The 24,745-nt window shown below is 34.9% G+C and overlaps 1 protein-coding gene across 2 annotated transcripts in view; it reads left to right on the plus strand.

Moving 5' to 3' along the window:
- The window catches only part of CD2AP (CD2 associated protein), a 153,003-nt gene that overhangs the window by 122,795 nt on the left and 5,463 nt on the right, over positions 1-24,745 (plus strand). For both annotated transcript variants that reach the window (XM_003897700.5, XM_021937354.2), the window contains exons 14-17: positions 6,518-6,630; positions 8,281-8,382; positions 9,453-9,634; positions 13,192-13,255. In XM_003897700.5, coding sequence (XP_003897749.1) covers positions 6,518-6,630; positions 8,281-8,382; positions 9,453-9,634; positions 13,192-13,255 — 461 coding nt within the window. The remainder of the gene's footprint in view (positions 1-6,517; positions 6,631-8,280; positions 8,383-9,452; positions 9,635-13,191; positions 13,256-24,745) is intronic.

The following is a 24,745-nucleotide window of genomic DNA, read 5'->3' on the forward strand; positions in this document are numbered from 1 at the left end:
ATGGTTTCTTACTAATCAGAGGACTGAAATACATATTAAAAGGTGATCCATATATTACTCCCTCTTTATAGTGGAATGACTGTGCTACCCAACCTAGATATGAATACACTTTAGTTTTAAAAGTTTAGAAATGAGATGACATAGACTTTCAGTGCCAGCATTAGATTATATTTCATAGGACTTTAAATTTCTCCTCTTAATCTAGAGATACTTTTGTTTCCAGTATAGGAAAATATACTTTTTCTAATAACCCTTTTGCTAATTTTTTTTAAGCTTTAGGACTGATTTTTCAGCTTAATGATATCTTTGCCTAGTCTGTACTTCTTCCTTTTTAAAAAATACCTATTATTATTTGTAAAATGGAAAACTTGAAACAGAGAAGTCTTGATAGTTTTCATTATTAAAAGCATTGTGTCTTCATTACTTTCTGGTAATTTTTAATATTTTGTATAGTGCTTTGCATTTGTATTTTGTTTTTTTAACTTTTTCAAAGCACTTTCTCAGGTATGTTCTTAGTTTCACTCTAGGAAACAGATGCTTTTTTCCCCCTATTTTATGTCTAAACAAAGTAAGCTACAGACATTAAATATGCACTATCCATACATCAAAGGAGAACTCTAAATTTTCATTTTACTCTGGTATTTTTAAGAAATCTTAATGTTTTATTTTTTCTAGCTTCATTGTTAACATTTCATGTTTACGTTTAAACTTCAAGGCCATTTACACTTAGATGTTTTTTATTACCTTATTATAAAATATGCTATTACATTTCAGGTTTTTTCAGATGACCTTATTCTTCCCTCTTTCAGTTTGCAAATGCAAAGTTTCTAACTTAAAGTGTGGCCTCCTTTCAGTCTTCTTATTTGAATATCTTATAGATCCTTCTGTCGTATAGTTGGATCCCGCTTGCTATGGATGAAGCTATATTTACTACTAATTTCTGAGAATTAAAATGTTTATTGTATTTTAGAGAAATTCATTGAAATTTATTCAGTATGTTTTATATGGTGAAAATTATCCTTATTAATTGTTCAATAAACAGAAAAAGAATCCTCATGTTTTAAAAAATCTTACTCTTTTTTATTGAGCTTATCAGTAAATAGAATTTGATCAGTTCATATTGTTTTCTGTTTGATTTAAAATATAGCTAGAAATGTGTTTCATAAGTTATAGTTGAAGAAAAGCAGATTATTTGCCCAATTTTAACTCTGGAAATAAATTATTGCAACTGTATTTTTAATTTTCACACAAGTGAAATTTATCTTTATCACACAAGTCTTTAAATGTTGATGGAGTCCCTTTGGGAATTGAAGGAGTAACATCTGGAATCTGCAGCTGTTGCTTTGTATTCATCTTGAATGTTTTATTTAGTTTACATCAAGGTAATGGAATTTTTTTTTAAATTTAGGTAAATTACAACATTTTCTTTTTTTCAAAATTTTTCTATGCAGAGTCACAACACACTGCCATGTAAAAATAATATGTGTAATAATTTCAAACTATTGATGATTGGAAAGTTCTGTTTTTACTTGGTTTGGGGGGCCCTATTTCTATTTTTTATACATAGCTATTATTTACTCCCCATATAGTAAACAGAGACTTTGTAGAACAGGGTGTGAAAACATCTTATTTCTGATTTCTTCTTTTCTTCAAATAAATAAGGAAGTAATCTAGAGATGCTGAGACTTAGCCAAGTCAGAAAACTAACAGCTACTTTCAGGCTGCTGCTCTTCTTTATTCCTTCCACTTAATTGTACTACCTTTGGTGTACTACACCTAGGCCCTGTAATGTTCAGAAAATACAAATGTTGGGAATTTAGTTCATGTTAAGTATCAGATTATTTACTGAGCAAGTTTTATATCCTCAGTAGTGTTTTAGGCACAGTTGCATGCTAAGATAAAAGGCATAATTGATGGAAGTAAATAGCGTATGTTCTAAACATTAAATCAGAGATTCCTGCTACCTTTTTAAGTTAGACTATCATATATTCCTAGTGTTAGTAATATAAAAGTGTTCTGTCTCTTCTGTGATGTTAATACTTTAAAAAAAGTATTTTGGCTCAAATACAGCCTCAAATATAATGTGTGAATCTAGCCTTTTTAATATGTTTTAGAAAGTTGAAAACATACATGAAAAACGTATTGAAAATTTCATTATTGTGTACCATAATGATTTGAGGTGAAGTAATAGAAAGTGCACTGACTTTGCTGTTAACAAAACGGGTTTTATTTATTAGTTGATTGCTGATAGAAAGTTTCCTAATGTTTTTTCCCTTAACTAACAATGGAACAATTTAGTACATGTATATGTCTACTGGAGTACCTGACATGGAAGTTATTACAAATGTTATTTTCCTTCTTTCCTGCCTCCTCCATTGTTAATTAAACCCATCCCATTTTGTTTTTGTTCTAATCTATAAAGGATATAAATCCCTGACTCTATTCTCAGATATGATTTTCTTATTTGTAAAGTCATATGTAAACATTTATGTATATATATAAACTATGTATATAAATACAGACTCTGACTTTCGTACATGTAAGAAAGACACATCCAGAACACTCAGATTTTCTCTTTTTTAATGACACGACATAACTTTTTAGTTTCTTCATATATATTATCATAGATCATGTAGTTTTGTAACTATCAGGGCTGTTAAAAACTATGCTTACAATTTTTTTTTCTCTATTACAAATACTTCCTCAAATTGGTTTAAGGGAAATCTCAGTACCACTACTAATTAATAGTAAAGCTTGTGTGGTCCACGTATTTCTAAAATCATACGTTATCTGTAAAATAAAATTATCTTCAACTTAGTTTTAAAATATAAGATAGAAAATTTTATAGTAACATGGCTGTTACATTAAGAAAGCCCAACTGATGAAGTTTCCTTACAGTGTAGTATTTTTATCTTTTGGTGGTTTTTCTGTGGTAAGATTTTCTATGATTAAAAGGCAATTTTATGCCTGTGATCACAGCACTTTAGGAGGCCAAAGCAGGAAGATTGCTTGTGTCCAGGAGTTAGAGACTAGTCTGGGCAACATAGTGACACTAGCCTGGGTAACATAGTGAGACTGTGTCTCTACAGAAAAAAAAAAAAAAAAAAAAAAAAAGCTGGGCATGATGGCGCACCCCTGTAGTCCCAGCTACTAGGGAGGGAGGCTGAGGTGAGAGGATTACTTGAGGCTGAGAGTTGGAGGTTGTAGTGAGCCTTGATCATGCCGTTGCCTTCCAGCCTGCATGATAAAGTGAGACCCTGTCTCAAAAACAAACCAAAAAAAAGCAATTTTAAAGAAACGTATTATTTGACGGTAGCATTTGTTGTTGAATAAGGAAAGACATTTCTTTTTCTTCTGGTTTATTTGATAGTTGATCTATTTTTTAAAAATTTCTTTTCCAATATTTACTCATTTCTTCTGGAAATAATTTATGGTGGAATTTTTCTAGTAGGTACCTGTTGAGTAGCATATACTATAAAAAGTCAGCCTATATCTAAACTAGAATTAAAAAAAAATTGGTTTCTAATAGTTTCCTTGATCATGCCATATTAAAGACTTGTAAGTATCATATAAGGCGTTAGTGAATTTTTATTTATGTATGAAATATTTTAAAGATAGTATTGAGTCATATTTTTATAGTGAGATATTTTAAAGTAATATTTAACATATTTTTCTTCTTTGATACCGTAGAATTAAAATTGATTTTCATCATAATTTCTATCGTGGGCTAAAGACTAAAAGTTGATTTAATTTTAGTTATAACTACATTATGAGGTGTAACATGCTGATTTATTACTCTGGCCTCTTAAAGCACTAAGCCATCCTTTTGGAAGCTGTCTTGGTGTTCAGTGAGTAATAAAACAGGACTTTCTAGCTTAATGCATATTGAAATTAATACTAATATTAATTTTTCCCTTTGAAAGACAAAGGAATAAACCTCAAATCTAATACACATCTTGTGTAAGTTAGATAACCTGCAAATAGTTATATGCCAAACATTGAAATGGTTTTATTCATTCTACAGCTGTTCTTTTTTCCTGTTTTGTAAAATAATTATTTTGGTTTAGTCTTTTTTCTAGACATTCCTATCCTTGACTTTTCTTTCCAGATTTTGTTTCCTAGCCTGTTTGCCATGTTTCCCTTCTTACGTGTCAGGAAATTATTCTACCCTTCTCCATTTTGGTAAGATGAAAGTTTATAAAGCAATCAAAATAGTATTTTCAATATAAATAGGTGGTGCACATTGATTTTTCTTTGTAATTTTACTGAAAGTGTACTTGTCTGTCTGTCTATTTATTCTAACCCTTTTGGTTTTCCATTTTTAGAGAAAATGAAATTCATTTTGGAAAAGTTTCCTGATTCATTTAAAATATTCTTTTGATAATTTTTTTTGAAGAAAATTGGCAACCATAAAAATCAGTTTATTTTCTCTCCAAATTGGATATTTCATTTTGATTTTTAAAAATTTTATGTGTTCCTAGCAACATGCAGATTTTAAGTGGCTGGCAGAGTGACAGATGTGATTGCAAAAGCCAAATGATTGTCATGCCTGTTATGCCATGTGTACAGCGTAAATCCATTGTTATCCCTCTTAGGTAAATTTATAAGCATTTAGATAAGTCATGAGTCCAAAATGTGCACTGTTCCTTTTTACTAACCCAATGGCTTAAATGGAGAACCTGAGAGAGTTTTAGAATAGTAAAGTTACTTGTCTTGGTGTTGTAGTTCAAAACTGGACATACAGAAGACATTTTACACGAGCATGGTGTATAATTTTGTAAATCTATGTTTTATTTACCCTTTCAGTTTCATTTTTCTTTGTCTTCTCCTGTGTTTTTCTGTTTGTTTCTTTTTCTTTCTGCAAGTTGCTTAAATATGCATTTGAAAATAATCTCTATAGGCTGAAATGATTGGATTGTACTTGTTAAGGTTTTTTCTTTGTGGATTGTTAATGCACACATCAGTGTAAAAGCAATTTTCACCCTTCAAACTACAACATATTTTAACATCTTTTAAAAATACTGATTGCTTTCTTTATGATATTTACAAATAACATGACATTTAAACATATATTTAAATTCAACCTTCACATTATATAATGCATTTTTCATTGTCATTTATTATTATAGTTTGTTATATTTCATGATTACTTACAGTTATCTAAAGACTCAAATATTAAATCAAGCATATTAGAGTATCTGTTTTAATGAATCAGCTTAGTAAGTTGACACAAGTGAGAACACACAAAGAAATTGATAGAAAATATTAAGTTATCAGCAAATTCTTCTAGTTGTTATAAAATGCATATTACCAAACAGTGATGCCTCTTTTTCTGCCTTACCTTTGTGTCCTCCATCCCTTAAAAACATTCTCTAAATAAGTAAAGTTGATGAGTAAATTTTGTGGGCAGTGATGAGTATCTGTATCTTTTTAAAGAAACAAATAACTGAGTTAGAAGATATACCTATCTGACAGAAAGTATTATAAACATCTAGGCAGATGGTAACGTGAAGAATTAATACAGATCTGGACGATTAGACCAAAGGAATCTGCTATTAGGTAGAAAATTTTGGCTGTGGTTAATACCTGAGTTTAGAATCTGAATTAAAGGAAGGTTCTATTGAAAATGGAAGTATCTGTAGTAGTTTACCTTTTGGGTTCTTGATTCATACATAGATATCTGGGCTTCAGAGTTAAAGACATTTCCTTTAGCAAGACTTCTGAATCATCTAGAAAAAGGCAAAGTATTATATATCATTGTTTTAGAGTAGATTTGTCCTTAAACCCAAGTTACCGGGTCAGAGGTCTGCCAGCCTTTGATGATGAGGAAGTAAGTTGGTAATCCATGTAGCTTTTTTTCTTTTTTTTTTTTGGAATCTGATTTGCCTTAGATTTGAAGCCATCTTGTGATTGCTAAACATGATAATGTCTAAGCAAAGGTGCAGTGAACTATAAACAGTTTGAGTCCCACCTAATACTGTGCACATACATATACACATACAGGTACATTAAATCATGCTTTTGCTTTATATTGAGAAACACAAATCGAAAGTGGCAGGGTGCCAGATAAAGTTTAATTCTTAACATTCGAATATTCTACTTCTTGAAGTTCAAAACAATTTTACATGCTGATTTTCTGAGATCTTGTAATTTATTATGAGTTTAAGAAGTAGATCTTTGTTAGGTACTTGATGAGTTTTTTATGCTACTACATTTTATGATACAGATTTTTCACTAAGAACTTTTTGTTGAGGTCTAGGTCTCTACTGGAAACAACCTTTATAGTGTTAATAAAGTCATATACTATATAAATGTATCAGGTAAAGAGGATTTTTTTTTTCTTTTAAGGGCGAGTGTTGTTTTCCAAATGCATATGAAAAGCACAGGTCAATTTGTGAATTCTTCAAAGTAGTGGTACTCTTTTTAATTTATAGTTTGTCCAAAAACTGAAACATTATTTTTTACCTTTGAAAAGGTGCAATTCTCTTAGTAAATAATATTTATTTTTATTTTCTAGATGTTGTAAATTTTGATGACATAGCTTCCTCAGAAAACTTGCTTCATCTCACTGCAAATAGACCAAAGATGCCTGGAAGAAGGTTGCCGGGCCGTTTCAATGGTGGACATTCTGTGAGTTCACCTAATTGTCTTAAACTACAGTAGATTTAGCCAATGCAGAGTCCATTTGAAGATAGAGGATTTATAGCTCTACCTAAGTTTAACAATCGGGATGATAGCTGTTATACTCAAGTGGCAAATGCTGGTATTTAAGGAGATAGAGGGAGAGAGGTGTGTTCATTCCAACAGGGTCTGGAATGGAAGGTTACAGAATCAGAAGAAAATTATCGTGAGGCTGTAGCCACAGAGCACAGGGTCAAAGGGTGACAAAGAAAGAACCTGTTTAATTTGTCTTTCAACAACAGTTACTAAAATTCAGCAGATACTCACTTTAGGAAAGATTGAGAAAAATTTTTCTCCTGAAATATTCAGTGTTTTTTTTTTTTTTTTTCTTTTTTCTAAATTTTTAAAATTAAGTTCAGCAGGTACATAATAGATGTGTATATTTATGAGTTATGTGAGATATTTTGATACAGGCATGAAATGCATAATAATTATATCAGGGTAAATGCGGTATCCCATCACATCAAGCAATTGTCTTTTGTGTTACAAACAATCCAAATTGTATTCTTAGTTATTTTTAAGTGTACAATTAAATTATTTTTGACTGGTAGTTACCCTGTTATGCTACCAAATAATAGGTCTTACTCAATTTTTTGTACTCATTAACCATCCCCCCATTGCTACCACCACCCGACTAACACCCTTCCCAGCCTCTGGTAACCATCTTTCTGTTCTCTGTCTCCATGAGTTCAATTGTTTTAATTTTTTTAGTGAGAACATGCAAAGTTTGTTCTTCTGTGCCAGGCTTAGTTCACTTAAAATAGTGACCTCCAGTTCTATCCAGTTGCAAATGACAGGATCTCATTCTTTTTTGTGACTGAATAGTATTCCATTGTCTATATGTACCACATTTTCTTTATCCATTTGTCTGTTAATGGACACTTAGGTTGATTCCAATTCTTGGCTATATTCTTGTGAATAGTGCTACAATAAACATGGGAATACAGATATTCCTTTGATATACAGATTTCCTTTTTCTTAGTATATACTTAGCAGTGCTGGATCAGATGGTAGCTCTATATTTAGTCTTTTGAGGAACCTGCAAATTTTTCTCCATAGTAGTTGTACTAATTTACATTCTCCCCAGCAGTGTATGAGGGTTCCCCTTTTCTCCATATCCTTGCCAGCATTTGTTGTTACCTATCTTTTGGATAAAAACCATTTTAATTGGGGTGAGGTAATAACTCATTGTAGTTTTGATTTGTATTTCTCTGATGATCGTTGTGAAATATTCATTGTTTTTGTAGTACTTATCCTCATATCTAAATGTATTAACCCTTTTGTATGCTTTTTCTACATTGCCTGGAGTACTGGTGGTAATGTAATGTTAATATATTAGCTCTTAAATGCTGTAGTACTTTTAAAATTACCTAAATGGAGAAAATCCTTGCTGCTAAGAGGCAAACTGTTTTTGCCCTCAAGATACGCAAATATGTTATTCAGCTTGAAAGTATGTAGCATCCTATTAATGATAATGGGATATCAGCAACAGTAGCAGCTGAAAAATCCATAAAAGTTACTTGTTTTGTTATCCAAAGACTTACTACCTTTTCTTTTCTTTGGTCTGTTATGTCTCTTCACTTCTAAAAAATCATTTAGCCAACTCACAGCCCCGAAAAAATCTTGAAGTTACCAAAAGAAGAAGACAGTGCCAACCTAAAGCCATCTGAATTAAAAAAAGATACATGCTCTTCTCCAAAGGTGAGGTGCATTGTGGGCTAAGGTTTGTTGACTTTCTGGGATTCTTTGTGGACATCAAACATAGATAATTTAAGGTGTTCTTTAGGAAGAATTACTTCTTCTGCCAAGAAATGGAATAATTACTGCTAAAAAATTGAATTGTTTAGCTTCGTCAGACTGTTTTCTGCAAATATTTTTGAAAGAGCTTACATTTTAATTGAATAAAATAAATATTACATATTTTGTATTTTTAAAGGCATAGATCTCTGCATCTATTTCATTTCTCCATTAAACATATATTCTTAAAGTCAGAAATGAACGCTTGTGTAGTATTTACCTAGCTTGGTGCTTAGTACAATAATTAAGCATTCAGTATATACTGGAATGAATGGCAGAATACTGTATGTACATGAATCCTTTCATCTGTTACATGTGTTAGATGTCTTATCAAAATTTTTACCATTTTTATTTAACGTAGTTTCACCACAACTGACACACATTTAAGGTCATTTAGGTTTCCTCCCAAATTATTTCTCTATTTCATTTCAGGGCGTTTTTGTCAGAGTGTTTCCAATTTATTAAATACACTTAATCTGATTCTCTCAGCTGTCAACAGTCTATTGAAATTCTATTAAAGTGATTTGCTATTTTTTTAGTGAAACAGTTATGAGGTGTCAGGCTATGGACTCATTTTAGTGACTCTTCCTGAACCTATTGTTCACAATTACTTTTAAGTGAAGCTCTTTGGACATTCCAAACAATAAGTATTGAATATGGAATAAAAAATAATACCTTTATAGTGCTCTCCTGTTTCACTAGGCGAACCATCCATAATATGCATTTGATGGATTTTTCTTTTTTCCTTTTTTCTTCTGTTAATGAAATTGTCATTTCCTACAAAAACCACTAATGATTATAAATTTATTCTTTAGTTGTCTGGCGATTTTTCCAGTTGTGAATATCAAATTGCTTTTGAATTTCCAAATTTGCCATTTATCTTGAAGTATTTAATTGTTTTTCTTCTTGATGTAAAAATCTTTTGAACTTAAATATAATATTAAAGTCAGAAAAAAAATTTTTTGTGTTTTCAGCCATCTGTGTACCTTTCAACACCTTTCAGTGCTTCCAAAGCAAATACAACTGCTTTCCTGACTCCATTAGAAATCAAAGCTAAAGTAGAAACAGATGATGTGAAAAAAAATTCCCTGGATGAACTTAGAGCCCAGATTATTGAATTGTTGTGCATTGTAGAAGCACTGAAAAAGGATCACGGGTAAGTAGCCCTTCTTTTCTTCTATGAGTACTACTTAACCCATGCGTAAAGAATTTTTTTTCAAACCATATTAAGTAAAAATCTAATCTTTGGCTGGGTGTGGTAGTTCACTCCTGTAATCCCAGCACTTTGGGAGACCAAGGTTGGAGGATTGCTTGAGTCCAGGAGTTTGAGACCAGCCTGGACAACATGGCAAAACCCCATTTTTGCAAAAAAAAAAGAAAAAGCCAGGGTTAGTGGCACATCCCTGTAGTCCTAGCTACTCAAGAGGCTGAGGTGGGAGGATCTCTTGAGCCTGGGAAGTCAAGGCTGCAGTGAGCTGTGAACATGCCACTGCACTCCAGCCTGGGCAACAAAACCAAGACTCTGTCTCAAACAAAAGTCTCTGGTGTGAGCAAGTATATTTTCAAAGAAATTTTCATTAACAGTGCTTTTCTCTTTTCGGCAAAAAAGTTAAATTGGTGAAGTTATTCTGGTAGGTGGATTGTGGAAAACGTACATACATAACCATAATTTTAGGCTAGAAATCTTCTGGTCAGATATGATTAGTATGATTAGTATGATTAGGAAAAATACTGTATTTTGGATCTGGTTATGTATCTATACATATAGTTAACTTAGTTTTCAGAGGATTTGATCAGTGCTTCCGCGAGGTCTTGTTGGACATTTATAAAATGAATGTGTTGGGATAGGTGATCTCTAAAACCCTTCCCTTAACTCTGAAAATTTTTTGGTATGGTATATGTTGAGACATACCCTAGTTGAAAGTTAGGGACTTTTTAGAGCTAAAACAAATTTACAAGATCACCTATTATAGGTGAGCTCCCCCTCTGGCTTTTTAAATGAAGAGATAAAAGTTTATAGAGATAAAGTTATTTAGCCAAGATCACACAGTTCTTAAATGACAGAGCTAGAACTCAAACCCATATTATCTATTGGTTTAGAGATTTTCTTTTTTTTTTTTTTTAAATGAGATGGAGTCCCGCTGTGTTGCCCAGGCTGGAGTGCAGTGGCACGATCTCAGTTCACTGCAGGCTATGCCTCCCGTGTTCACGCCATTCTCCTGCCTCAGCCTCCCAAGTAGCTGGGACTATAGGCACCCACCACCACGCCCGGCTAATTTTTTGTATTTTTGGTAGAGACGGGGTTTCACCGTGTTAGCCAGGATGGTCTCGATCTCCTGAACTTGTGATCCGCCTGCCTCGGCCTCCCAAAGTGCTGGGATTACAGGCGTGAGCCACCGCACCTGGCCAAGATCTTTTTCTGTAACCACTAGTATTTGAATTTTAAAACTTGTTGACATTTTAAGCATAATTCTACAAAAGCCCAGTAGGTAAAACAGATTTTAAAAAAAAGCAGCTAATCTAATTGAATTGAGATTGAGGGTGCTCATACCTTGAGATTGAGGGTGCTCATACCTTGTCTTCAACTTCCCTTCTAAAAAGATTTCTTGGAATACAGTATAAAAGTTATGGCCAAATAAAAAGTATAAAGGAACAAAAAATAAAAATAAAACACATAAAAGTTACAGCCAGAGGCCATGTTACCTCTGAACCTGGTTTTATCATTTCTTTTCCAATTTTAAGTTGGCCTGGGAATCTTATTAAAAACAATATTGAGATTAACAGTATAAGGTATTTGGAGTTTGCAGAACACTTTTACAGGTATTTCTTAGAAACAAAAACTGTATCTTAAATGTCTACTTAAAAATGTTATATATTTTAGATGTTATGTATATAGAGAGAGTTTATAATTCAATACATGATGGTATTTCTTGGAATCCTTCAGTTTATCTGTTTTGAAAGATTCTTTTAGTAGATTCTGCAACATGCACATTATAAGCTGTAAGTTTACTTGTCCAGTAAACATTTATTAATTGCCACCCATGTACCAGTTAGAGAACTCTCCTGATTTGATTTTGTTGTTTTACATTTTTTATACTGTGCGCTGTTTTACATATACATGTTGCCCGTAGGTGCTCTTAAATTAGCTCTAGAATGGATAAAACATTTCTGAGATATATATATATACATATATATATGTTTTAAAATATAAAACATTTTAGAAGTCTTTCCAAAGGGTATTTTCAGTATCTTCAGTTTCTCTGGAAAAGTGAAACTGGATGGCAGGTTTTTTTTGTTTGTTTGTTTGTTTGTTTTTAATATCTAAAAAATTTGCATCAGCAGGAGAAGGGATAAATACTATTGATACATTAATAGAGAAATACTACACAGCATACAACAATAAAAGTAAATTTCAACATCAGTATGAATTAATCTAAATATTGAGAGGAGGGAGCAGGTCAGAAGCATACACGCAATCAGTGTATTTCATTTATATAAAGTTGGAAAGCATACCAAACCAGAAAGTATATTATTTTAAGAATACATTTGCATGTGGCAAAATTAGAACAACAAATGAATAATAATAAATACTATAAAACTTTTTCTATGAAAGAGAGAGGGAAATAGGATTAAGGAAAGAGGGTCACTTTTTGGGATATTAGAGGTACTGGTAATATTTTATTTCTTTAGTTGACTTGGAGTTCAGAGGTTTTTGTTTTACTCTTATAATATTAGATCTTTATAGCTTAGATATCACTAAGAAATTATTGCTAAGAAGTTAGTTTTGAAATGTTACATAAAAAATTTTAAAATTCTTTCCTTATGTATTTTTTCTTCATGAGTTTTTTCTTTTTTACTTTTTCAAGCTGTTGTTTCTACAGTATTCTCAAGAATTTTTCAAGTATATGTTGAGACTGAAAATGTCCATACTTTTGATTTAGAAATTTGATATACTAACATATTCCTCCCATTCCTTCTATCTCATTCCTCGATTCCTCCCACTCCTTCTGTCTCCAGAATAATGAATCAGCCAAACAAAATACCTGGATATTTGGATACCAAACCACATAGAAATATGAAAATTTCAGCAGCATGAAAATGGTTTAAAATTTGTGCAAAGATATAATATTGAATATTCACTTAAAGCTATAGAAAAAAGAACAACTGTATGGAAAGATTAGAAGGGAACACAGGAAGATGAAAACATGAGTTAAGGAGGAGAAACTATTGGCTAGAGTTTTTAATTTGTTTGGTTTTTAGACTTTAATGTGGTATTTAATTTTTAAAAATAGAGAAATTCAAAGTCTAGGTTATCTTATCAGATAAACTGTTAACTTGCCTTGTATTGTGATGTGTTGATATTCATTTTACCAAATTGCTTGGGCTTTGAGGTTTCCAACCTGGAAAATGTATGATAGCTGAATATAGAAAATTTCTTCTAAAGGTTAGATATTATTTCTGTCTTCATGAGCTGCTCCGAATTTACTTGGTTTCTTGATCTCAGATCGATTTGCCTTGGTTTTGCTGAATTTTTAACTGTTACATTGAACCATTCTAACTAGAGAATCTTACATTTTTCTTAATTAACATTGCTATTGCCCTTAAAAGGATTTTCCCATGAACTGGTGGGTTAGGTAACAAAAAGCCTGTAAATATCAGTCAAATACATTATTTAATCGAAAGACTTAACAGTAATAAGTACTTTGTTTTTAGGAAAGAACTAGAAAAACTGCGAAAAGATTTGGAAGAAGAGAAGGCAATGAGAAGCAATCTAGAGGTAATTCATTTCTTCCAGCATTGAGAGTTTAGTCAGCATAAACTGGATATGTTTTTCCCAACCCAAATGGATAATTGGTTTCTGTGCGAATTATGCTATACTACTTCAGTTGGACATATACACAATGTACTTCTATTCAGTCACAAAAAAAGAATGAGATCCTGTCATTTGCAACAACATAGATGGAACTGGAGGTCATTGTGTTAAGTGAAATAAGCCAGGCATAGAAAGACAAACTGTGTGTTCCCACTTATTTGTGGGAGCTAAAATAAAAATTAAAAAAATTGAACTCATAGAGAACAGAAAGATGGTTACCAGAGGGTGGGAAGGGTGTTAGTGGAATTAATTAGTGGCAAGGTATTCTTTTGAAATTGGAGTCAGTCCTCTTAAACCCTGCCTCTGCTTTATCAATTAAGTTTACATTTTGTAAATCTTTTGTTATTTCCACAATATTCACAGCATCTTCACCAGCAGTAGATTCCACCTCACAAAACTTTCTTTGCTGATCCAAAAGAAGCAACTCCTCATCTGTTCAAGTTTGATCCACTTTTAATTCTCATTCTCTTGCTATTTTTACCACATCTTCAGTTATTTTCTCCACTGAAGTCTTCAACCCTCAAAGTCGTCCCTGGGGATTGGAATCATCTTCCAAATTCCTGTTAATATTGACGTTTTGACTTTCTCCTATGAATCGTGAATGTTTGTTGTGGCATCTAAACTGATGAATTTTTTTCCAGAAGGCTTTCAGTTTATTTGCCTACATTTATCAGAGGAATCACTATCTATGGCAGCTATAGCCTTCCAAAATGTGTATCTTAAATAACAAGAATTGAAAGTCTAAATGTCTCCTTCATTCATGGGCTACAGAATGGATGTTGTGTTAGCAGACGTGAAAGTAACATTAATCTCCTTGTTCATTTCCATCAGAGCTCTTGGGTGACTACGGGCATTGTCAGCATGCATATTTTAAAAATAATCTTTTTTTTTTTTTTTCCCTGAGCAATAGGTCTCAACCGTGGGCTTAAAATATTCAGTAAATCATGCTGTAAACAGATGTGCTGTTATCCAGGCTTTGTTGTTCCATTTATAGAGCATAGGCAGAGTAGATTTAGCATAGTTCTTAAGGGCCAAGGATTTTCAGAATGATAAGTAAGTGATGGTTTGCATTAAAGCTACCAGCTACATTCACCCATTGACTTCTCTCTAGTTATGGAAGTCCTAGATGGTATCTTCTTTCCATAGAAGGCTGTTTTACCTCCATTGAAAATTTGTTTCCTGTAGCTGACTTCATCAGTGATCTTGGCTAGATCTTCTGGATGCCTTACTGCAGCTTCTACATTAGCACTTGCTTTACCTTCCACTTTTATGTCATGGAGATGGCTTCTTTTCTTAAACCACATGAACCAACCTCTGCTACCTTGAAACTTTTCCTCTGCCACTTCCTCACCTCTGTTCGGCTTTCAAAGAATTGAAGAGAGTTAGGGCCTCACTCTGGATTAGGCTTTGGCTTAAGGAAATGTTACAGTTGATTTGATCTTCTATCTAGACCACTCAAACTTTCCTTCATATCAATAATAAGGCTGTTAAGCTTTCTTATTATTCATATGTTCACTGGAATAGCACTTTTAATTTTCTTCAAAAACTTTTCCTTTGCAATCAAAACTTGGCTGTTTGGGGCAAAAGGCCAATCTCTTGACCTGCTGTGGCTTTCAACATTGCCTTCCTCTCTGAGCTTAATCATTTCTAACTTTTTATTTAATGTGAGAGGGATGTCATTATTTCTTTCACTTGAACACTTAGAGGCCATTTTCGGGTTATTAATTGGCCTAATTTTATTATTAGGCCTGTTCTGTCTCAGATAATAGGGAAGGCCAAGTAGAGGAGGAGAGAGAAGAAAGGCTGATCAGTGTAGCAGTTAGAACACACATGACATTTATCAGTTAAGTTTGCTGTTTTATATGGACACAGTTCATGACACCCCAGAACAATTACGGTATTAACATCAAAGATCACTGATCACAAATCACCATAACATATATAATTACAGTGAAACATTTGAAATATTGTGAAAATTGTCAAAATGTGGACACAGTGTTACAAAGTGATCACATATTGTTGGAAAAATTGCATTTATAGTAGAGTTGCTCAACATAGGATTACCACAAGCCTTTGACTGTAGACAATGCAGTATCTGTGAAGCACAGCAAAACGAAGTACAATAAAACGAGGTATCCGTGTAGTTCTCTCTTCTGTGCAGTTAAGCTGTTTTCATTCTTTGCTCAGGGACAGGACTGGTGGTGGTGACAGATGTCTGTGGATTCACTGCCTCCCATTTTTTTTTTTTTCTTTTTCTCTTTTTTTTTTTTGAGACGGAGTCTCACTCTGTCGCCCAGGCTGGAGTGCAGTGGCCGGATCTCAGCTCACCGCAAGCTCCGCCTCCCGGGTTCACGCCATTCTCCTCCCTCAGCCTCCCGAGTAGCTGGGACTACAGGCACCCGCCACCTCGCCCGGCTAGTTTTTTGTATTTTTTAGTAGAGACGGGGTTTCACCGTGTCGGCCAGGATGGTCTCGATCTCCTGACCTCGTGATCCGCCCGTCTCGGCCTCCCAAAGTGCTGGGATTACAGGCTTGAGCCACCGCGCCCGGCCTCCCATTTTTAACTTAAGAGTTTATCTTTATTCTCCACTGATGATTGGCAATTTCAACTATTTCCTTTATCTTTCTTAGCTGTTTTTTTCTCCTCACTAACGTTTATCTTCATTTGCATTATTCTTTCTGCATATCTCAGAGAAAGTTGTATCCTACCTTTTTTTAGAGACTCTTCCCATTGTTTAAATATTTCATACTCCCTTCTGTTTTTTAATCTGCCTCATTACTTACCCTGTTTCTTTTGTCAGCAGTTTGTGGAACAAGAGAGAATTTGGGACTTGCAGTTGGAAAACCTTGGCTCTTATCCTGAGAATCAACTAACTTTTTTGTTTTAAACTGTGTATTAGTTAGGCTTAGCATTTTCTGCACCTTATCTCATTAGACACACATAACAACATGTAAGGATTATTGTTCCTATTATAAGATTGAAAAAAGTAGGGTTTGGAATGGTAGTGTTAGGCTGCTCTTGCATTGCTATAAAGAAATAGCTGAGACTGGATAATTTATAAAGAAAAGAAATTTAATTGGCTCATGCTTCTACAGGCTATACAGGAAGAAGCATGGTTCCTGCATCTGCTCACCTTCTGGGGAGGCCTCAGGGAGCTTTTACTCATGGTGAAAGGTCAAGTAGGGGCACATATTTCACATGGCGAGAAAGGGAGTAAGAGAGAGAGTGGGAGGGGCCACACACTTTTAAACAACCAAATCTTGTGTGAACTTACTCATCATGAAGGGGGTGATCCAAACATGGATCATCCAAACACCCCATGATCCAAATACCTCTCACCTGGCCCAACCTCCAATACTGGGGATTACTTTTAATCTGAGATTTGGTGGGGACACAGATCCAAATCATATCAATGATTAACAGCAGTGGAACTGAAATTTTAAATATATATATATATATTTTTTGAGATGGAGTCTCACTCTGTTGCCTAGGCTGGAGTGCAGTGGTGCGAACTCGGCTCACTGCAGGCTCCACCTCCTGGGTTCACGCTGTTCTCCCACCTCGGCCTCCCAAGTAGCTGGGACTACAGGCGCCCACCATCACACCCGGCTAGTTTTATTTTTGTATTTTTAGTAGAGTCGGGGTTTCACCGTGTTAGCCAGGATGGTCTTGATCTCCTGACCTCGTGATTCGCCCACCTCAGCCTCCCAAAGTGCTGGGATTACAGGCTGAGCCACCATGCCTGGCCCTTTTTTTTTTTTTTTTGAGATGAAGTCGTGCTGTTACCCAGGCTGGAGTGCAATGGTGCGATCTTGGCTCACTGCGACCACCACCTCCCAGGTTCAAGCAGTTCTCCTGCCTCAGCCTCCTGAGTAGCAAGGTCTACAGGCATGCACCACCACACCCAGCTAATTTTTTTTGTATTTTTAATAGAGATGGGGTTTTGCCATGTTGGCCAGGCTGATCTCAAACTCCTGACCTCAGGTGATCCACCTGCCATGGCCCCCCACAGTACTGGGATTACAGGCATGAGCCACTGCACCTGGCCTTAAAAATGTTTTTAACAGAAGCAACCAATCTTCAGAACCTTTGTACTTCAGGATTAAATTACACTGTGTGAACTTAGGCAAGTCACTTAACCTCCTTTAGCTTTAGTTGTTGAGATAATTTATGTGAAAATACTTTGTAAATTATAAAACTTGGTTATATTCTTATTTCCAACATTATCCTCTATTGGCAACTTTACTACTTTGCATGAAAATACTTGACTTTTTCTATTATTCAGAATCAAAGAATAGCCTCCTTTTAGGTCTAGCTGCATTCTTGATGTACTGCAGTTACTTTCTCTTTTCACTTGAGGTTCGTTTGTTGAAATATGAAAATAACCCCCATCCTCTGAAAAATAGTCTACTTTTGTGGTCTCTGATTTTTCACCTTCATTTCAGTCTGTAACCCTTTGCATCTTAGGTTAGGTTTACTGATGCCAAATTCAAGGTCTTTTCTTCAGTTCCTGCAACATATCACTCTTTTTTTTTTTTTTTCTACCATTGCCACTCTGTCAAAGGTTTGTCTTGGTTTAGATGATACTACATCCTATTGTTTCTAACTTCTCCATCTCCTCTTCCTTCCTTTTTTACTTTTTAAATTTTGTTTTTAGAGACAGGGAGTCACTCTGTCACTCTAGAATACAGTGAAACAATCATAGGCCACTGCAGCCTCAAACTCCTGGGATCAAGTGATCCTCCCGCCTCAGCCTCCCAAGTAGCTGAGACTACAGGCACGCACTTTCATGCCTGGTTAATTTTTCAGTTTTTTGTAGGGACTGGTTCTCACCATGTTGCCCAGGTTGATCTTGAACTCCTAGCCTCAAGTGATCCTCCCACTTTGGCCTCCCAAATTGGTAGGATTAAAGGTATGAGCCACCATGCCTGGCCTTCCTCTTCCTTCCTTGTAACCTAAATGTAAATATTCCTTCACTGATATCCTTGGCTTTTCTGTTTGAGCATTCACATTTTGAATTCATCTGTACTCATGAATCTAATGATTAGCTCCAGTACCTCTCTGCTCTAAATCAAATTCGTATTTTCCCAGCTTGTATCCTATGTTTCTGGCTTTTTGTCCCCCCTGCATGTTTCATCATGAACCTAGATTTAGCATGTCCTCAGTTAATTTATCATCTTCCTTTCCTGTTGTTTTGATTTCCTGTTTCTGTTGATAATTTCTGTTGCTCTTATAGTCATATAGACATGGTACTTTGTACGTGGTTCTCTTCTAGTTCCATTCACTTTTAGTTCTATTACCTCCTAGTCTTTATGTCTTTATCCCCACTATATCTTGTTCTGATGCTTATTATCTTCTGCTTAGCTTTCTTGAGTACTCTAATTATCTCAGATTAACCTTTCCTTCATCGAGTACTTTCAAGAGCTTTATTTTACATGCTGAATAAAGTTCCAACAACTTACTATATGAGGTGTTTTTATATTTTGGTCCTAGTTTTCTTTATTTACTTGCTGATCCTCCTCCATTGTGCCTCTTACAATTGATATGTCTGAATTTTTATTCTTACTGTGTTTTCTTGGATTGTCCTTTTGTCTCATCTTCTAATGCCCACATTCTACAGATTCTCAAGGCCCTGCTCAATTACCTTCATTAAATTGATATTAGTCTGTCTCTGATTAAAAGTAATTTAGTGGCCGGGTGCAGTGGCTCACACCTGTAATCTCAGCACTTTGGGAGGCCGAGGTGGGTGGATCACCTGAGATCAGGAGTTCGAGACCAGTCTGGCCAACATGGCGAAACCTTGTCTGTACTAAAAAATATAAAAATTAGCTGGGCATGGTGGTACACATCTGTAATCCCCGCTCCTAGGCTGAGGCATGAGAATCACTTGAACCCAGGAGGCAGAGGTTGCTGTGAGCCGAGATCATGCCACTGCACTCCAGCCTGGGTGACAGAACGAGATTCTGTCCCCCCAAAAAATGGTCTTCTTCCAAATTTGCAAGACTTGTAGTTTTGTAAGAGATGTATATATAATAACTTCCTATGTTTTCACTGTTAGAGTATGTACTTATTCTACCTGTCTTCGAGACTGTAAGGTTTTTTGGGTAGAATCCATGTCTTTTTTATCTTTGCTCATTGCTCCTAACACAGTGCTGTATACATATTAGATATCGAATACATTATTGACAAATTAAAGTGTACATGTTAAAAGTATATCTTAAATTCACAGCATGTAACATGGTAGATATTGAGAAATTTTTAAGCGTTTTTGACTTTTTTCTCACATTTTGTATATACATGTTTATATTCATACGTGAAAATAAGATAATGAGACAAATAAGAGCAACTTAATAGTGTTAAACTTGTATATCTGACTTAATTTGCCATAAAAATTAAGACGAGTCAAATTGTTTCTCTTTTGGTTAACTTAATATGATTTTATTTTTCTAGCAAAGTCAGCTGTTACTTGGCCTCACACTGACTTGTATTACATATATATTATTTCTTTTGTTACAGGGAGAGTTTTACCCTGTATTTGTAAAAGCACACCTAAGGCACTAAAGTTTTAGAATAATTTATTTAAAGCAGAAAGATGTTTCTCCAAAGATTAAAAGTAGTACTTTAATGTTAATGTTATACAGTATTATAATGGTCACTAAAAATGAACAATGAACATACAAAGAGAAACTCTAGCAATGTATTTGCGTGATAACTAATTTTTTTTCCTAATTTTATTGGGGTACAGGTGGTATTTGGTTACATGAGTGAGTTCTTTAGTGGTGATTTGTGAGATTTTAGTGCACCCATCACCTGAGCAGTATAATACTACACCATATTCATAGTCTTTTATCCCTCACCCCCTTCCCACTCTTCAACTCAAGTCTCCAGAGTCTGTTGTATCATTCTTATGCCTTTGTTTCCTCATAGCCTAGCTCCCACATGTCCATGAGAACATACAATGTTTCATTTTCCATTCCTGAGTTACTTCATTAGAATAATAGTCTCCAATTTCATCGAGGTCAATGCAGATGCTGTTAATTCATTCCTTTTTTTGGCTAAGTAGTATTCCATCATATATGTCACAGTTTCCTTATCCACTCATTGATTGATGGGCATTTGGTTTGGTTCCATGATTTTGCTATTGTGAATCTTGCTGCTATAAACATGTGTGTGCAAGTATATTTTTTGAATAATGACTTCTTTTCCTCTGGGTAGATACCTAGTAGTGGGATTGCTGGATCAAATGGTAGTTCTACTTTTAGTTCTTAAAGGAATCTCTGCACTGTTTTCTATAGTGGCTGTACTAGTTTACATTCCCACCAGCAGTGTAGAAGTGTTCCCTGATCACCTCATCCATGCCAACATCTACTGTTTTTTGATTTTTTGATTATGGTCATTCTTGCAGGAGTAAGGTGGTATCGCGTTGTGGTTTTGATTTACATTTCCCCAATCATTAGTGATGTTGAGCATTTCTTCATATGTTTGTTGGCCATTTGTGTATCTTTTTTTGAGGATTGTCTGTTCATGAACTTAGCCCACTTTTTGATGGGATTGCTTTTTCTTACTGATTTGTTAGAGTTTGTTGTAGATTCTGGATATTAGTCCTTTGTCAGATGTATAGATTGTGAAGATTTTCTCCCACTCTGTGGGTTGTCTGTTTACTCTGTTGACTGTTCCTTTTGCCATGCAAAAGCTCTTTAATTAGGTCTCAGCTATTTGTCTTTGTTTTTATTACATTTGCTTTTGGGCTCTTGGTCATGAAATCCTTGCCTATGCCAATAACTAGAAGGGTTTTTCTATTGTTATCTTTGAGAATTTTTATAGTTTCAGGTCTTAGGTTTTAGTCCTTAATCCATCTTGAGTTCATTTCTGTATAAGGTGAAAGATGAGGATCCAGCTTCATTCTCCTACATGTGACTAGCCAATTATCCCAGCACCATTTGTTGAAAGGGGTGTCCTTTATGTTTTTGTTTGCTTTGTCGAAGAGCAATTGGCTGTAAGTATTTGGGTTTATTTCTGAGTTCTCTGTTCTGTTCCATTGGTCTCTGTGCCTATTTTTATATCAGTAGTATGCTGTTTTGGTGACCGTGACCTTATAGTGTAGTTTGAAATCAGGTAGCGTGATGCCTCCAGATTTGTTCTTTTTCCTTAGTCTTGCTTTGGCTATGCGGGCTTTTTTTGGTTCCATATGAATTTTAGAATTGTTTTTTCTAATTCTGTGAAGAATGATGGTGGTATTTTGATGGGAATTGCCTTGAATTTATACATGGTTTTTGACAGTGTGGTCATTTTCACATTATTGATTCTACCCATCCATGAGCATGGGATGCGTTTTCATTTGTGCCGTCTGTGATTTCTTTCAGCAGTGTTTTGTAGTTTTCCTTGTAGAGGTCTTTTGACTCCTTGGTTAGTTCTTAAGTATTTTATTTTATTTTATTTGCAGATGTTGTAAAAGGAGTTGAGTTCTTGATTTGATTCTCTGCTTGGTTACTATTGGTATATAGAAGAGCTACTGATTTGTGGACATTAATCTTGTACCCAAAACTTTGCTGAATTGTTTTATCAGTTCTAGGAGCTTTCTGAAGGAGTCTTTGGGGTTTCCAAGGTAAATGATTGTATCGTCAGCAAACAATGACAGTTTGACTTCCTCTTTTTTGATTTGGATGCCGTTTATTTATTTTTCTGCTCTGGTTGTTCTGGCTAGGACTTCCAGTACTATGTTGAAGAGGAGTGGTGAGAGCAGACATCCTCGTCCTGTTTCAGTTCTCAGAGGGAATGCTTTCAACTTTTCCCTATTCAGTATTATGTTGGCTGTGGGTTTGTCATAGATGGCTTTTATTACATTGAGGTATATCCCTTGTATGCCAGTTTTGCTGAGGGTTTTAATAATAAAGGGATGCTGGATTTTGTCGAACTTTTTTTGCATCCATTGAGATGTGATTTTTGTTTTTAATTCTGTTTATATGACATGTCACATTTATTGACTTGTATATGTTAAACCATCCCTGCATCCCTGGTATGAAACCCACTTGATCATGGTTGATTATCTTTTTGCTATGTTGTCGGATTCGGTTAGCTAGTATTTTGTTAAGGATTTTAACATGTATGTTCATCAAAGATACTGGTCTGTAGTTTACATTTTTGGTTATGTCCTTTTCTGGTTTTGGTATTAGGGTGATGCTGGCTTCATAGAATGAATTAGGGAGGGTTCCTTCTTTCTCTATCTTGTGGAATAGTGTCGAAAGGATTCGTACCCATTCTTCTTTGAATGTCTGGTAGAATTCTGTCGTTCAGTTTGAATAATTTTTTAATTTCCATCTTGATTTTGTTTTTGACCCAGTGCTCATTCAGGAACACGTTATTTAATTTCCATGTATTTGTCTGGTTTTGAAGGTTCCTTTTGGACTTGATTTCCCGTTTTATTGTACTGTGGTCTGAGAGAGTGCTTAACATGATTTCAGTTATCTTAAATTTATTGAGGCTCGTTTTATGGCCTATCATATGGTCTATTTTGGAGAAAGTTCCATGCGCTATTGAATAGAATGTGTATTCTGCGGTTGTTGGATGAAATATTCTGTATATATCTGTTAAGTCTATTTGTTCTAAGGTATAGTTTAAATACATTCTTTCTTTGTTGACTTTCTGTCTTGATGACCTGTCTAATGCTGTCAGTGGAGTATTGAAGTCCCCCACTATTACTGTGTTGCTGTCTAATCTCATTTCTTAGGTCTATTAGTAATTGTTTATAAATTTGGGACCTCCAGTGTTAGGTGCATATATGTTTAGGATTGTGATATTTTACTGTTGGACAAGGCCTTTTACCATTATATTATGTCCGTCTTTGTCTCTTTTAACTGCTGTTGCTTTAAAGTTTGTTTTGTCTGATATAATAGCTACCCCTGCTCGCTTTTGGTGTCCATTTGCATGAAATGCCTTTTTCCACCCATTTACTTGAAGTTTATGTGAGTCCTTTTATGTTAGGTGAGTCTCCTGAAGGCAGCAGCTGGTTGGTTGGTGAGTTCTTAACCATTCTGGAGTTCTGTATCTTTTAAGTGGAACATGTAGACCATTTATATTCAGTGTTAATATTGAAATGTGATGTACTGTTGCATTCATTGTGCTCTTTGTTGCCTGTGTACTTTGGTTTTTTTGTTTTTTGTTTTTGCTTTTTAACTTGTAGTTTTGTTTTATAGTTCCTTTGTGATTCATGCTTTAAAGCGGTTCTGTTCTGATGTGCTTCTAGGATTTGTTTCAAGATTTAGAGCAACTTTTAGCAGTTCTTGTAGTGGTGGCTTGGTAATAGCGAATTCTCTCAGCATTTGTCTGAAAAAGGCTCTCTCTCCTTCATGTGTGAAGCTTAGTTTCGTTGGATACAAAATTCTTGGCTAATTGTTTTCTTTGAGGAGGCTGAAGATAGGGCCCCAATCCCTTCTAACTTGTAGGGTTTCTGTTGAGAAATCTGCTGTTAATCGAATAAGTTTTCCTTTATAGGTTACCTAGTGCTTCTGTCTGACAGCTCCTATGATTCTTTCCTTTATCTTAACTTTGGATAACCTGGTAACAATGTGCCCAGGTGATGATCTTTTTGTGATGAATTTCCCAGGTGTTTTCTTTGTGCTGCGTGTATTTGGATGTCTAGGACTCTAGCAAGGCTAGGGAAGTTTTCCTCAATTATTGCCCCAAATATGTTTCCAAGTTTTTAGATTTCTCTTCCTCAGGGAACACCAATTATTCTTAGGTTTGGTTGTTTAATATAATCCCAGACTTCTTGGAGGCTTGGTTCATATTTTCTTGTTCTTTTGTCTTTGCATTTGTTGGATTGGGTTAATTCTAAGACCTAGTCTTCAAACTCTGAATTTCTTTCTTCTACTTGTTCAGTTCTATTGCTGAGACTTTCTAGAGCATTTTGCATTTCTAAAAGTGTGTCCAAAGTTGCCTGAATTTTTTATTGTTTTTTTTTTTTCTTTAAGCTATCTATTTCCTTGAATATTTCTCCCTTCACTTCTTGCATCGTTGTTTGGATTTCCTTGCACTGGGTTTCGCTTTCTCTGGTGCCTCCCTGATTAGCTTAATGACTAACCTCCTGAATTCTTTTTCAGGTAAGTCAGGGATTTCTTCTTGGTTTGGATCCATTGCTGGTGAACTAGTGTGATCTTTTGAGGGTGTTGAAGAGCCTTGTTTTGTCGTATTACCAGGGTTGGTTTTCTGGTTCCTTCTCATTTGGGTAGGCTCTGTCAGAGGGAAGGTCTAGGGCTGAAGACTGTTCTTCAGATTCTTTTGTCCCACTGGGTGTTCCCTTGATATAGTACTCACCCCCTTTTCCTACAGGTGTGGCTTACTGTGAGCCTAACTGCAGTGATGATTGTCTTTCTTCTGGGTGTAGCCACCCAGTG

Source organism: Papio anubis, chromosome 6 (assembly GCF_008728515.1).
Source record: "Papio anubis isolate 15944 chromosome 6, Panubis1.0, whole genome shotgun sequence".
Lineage (NCBI taxonomy): Eukaryota > Metazoa > Chordata > Mammalia > Primates > Cercopithecidae > Papio > Papio anubis.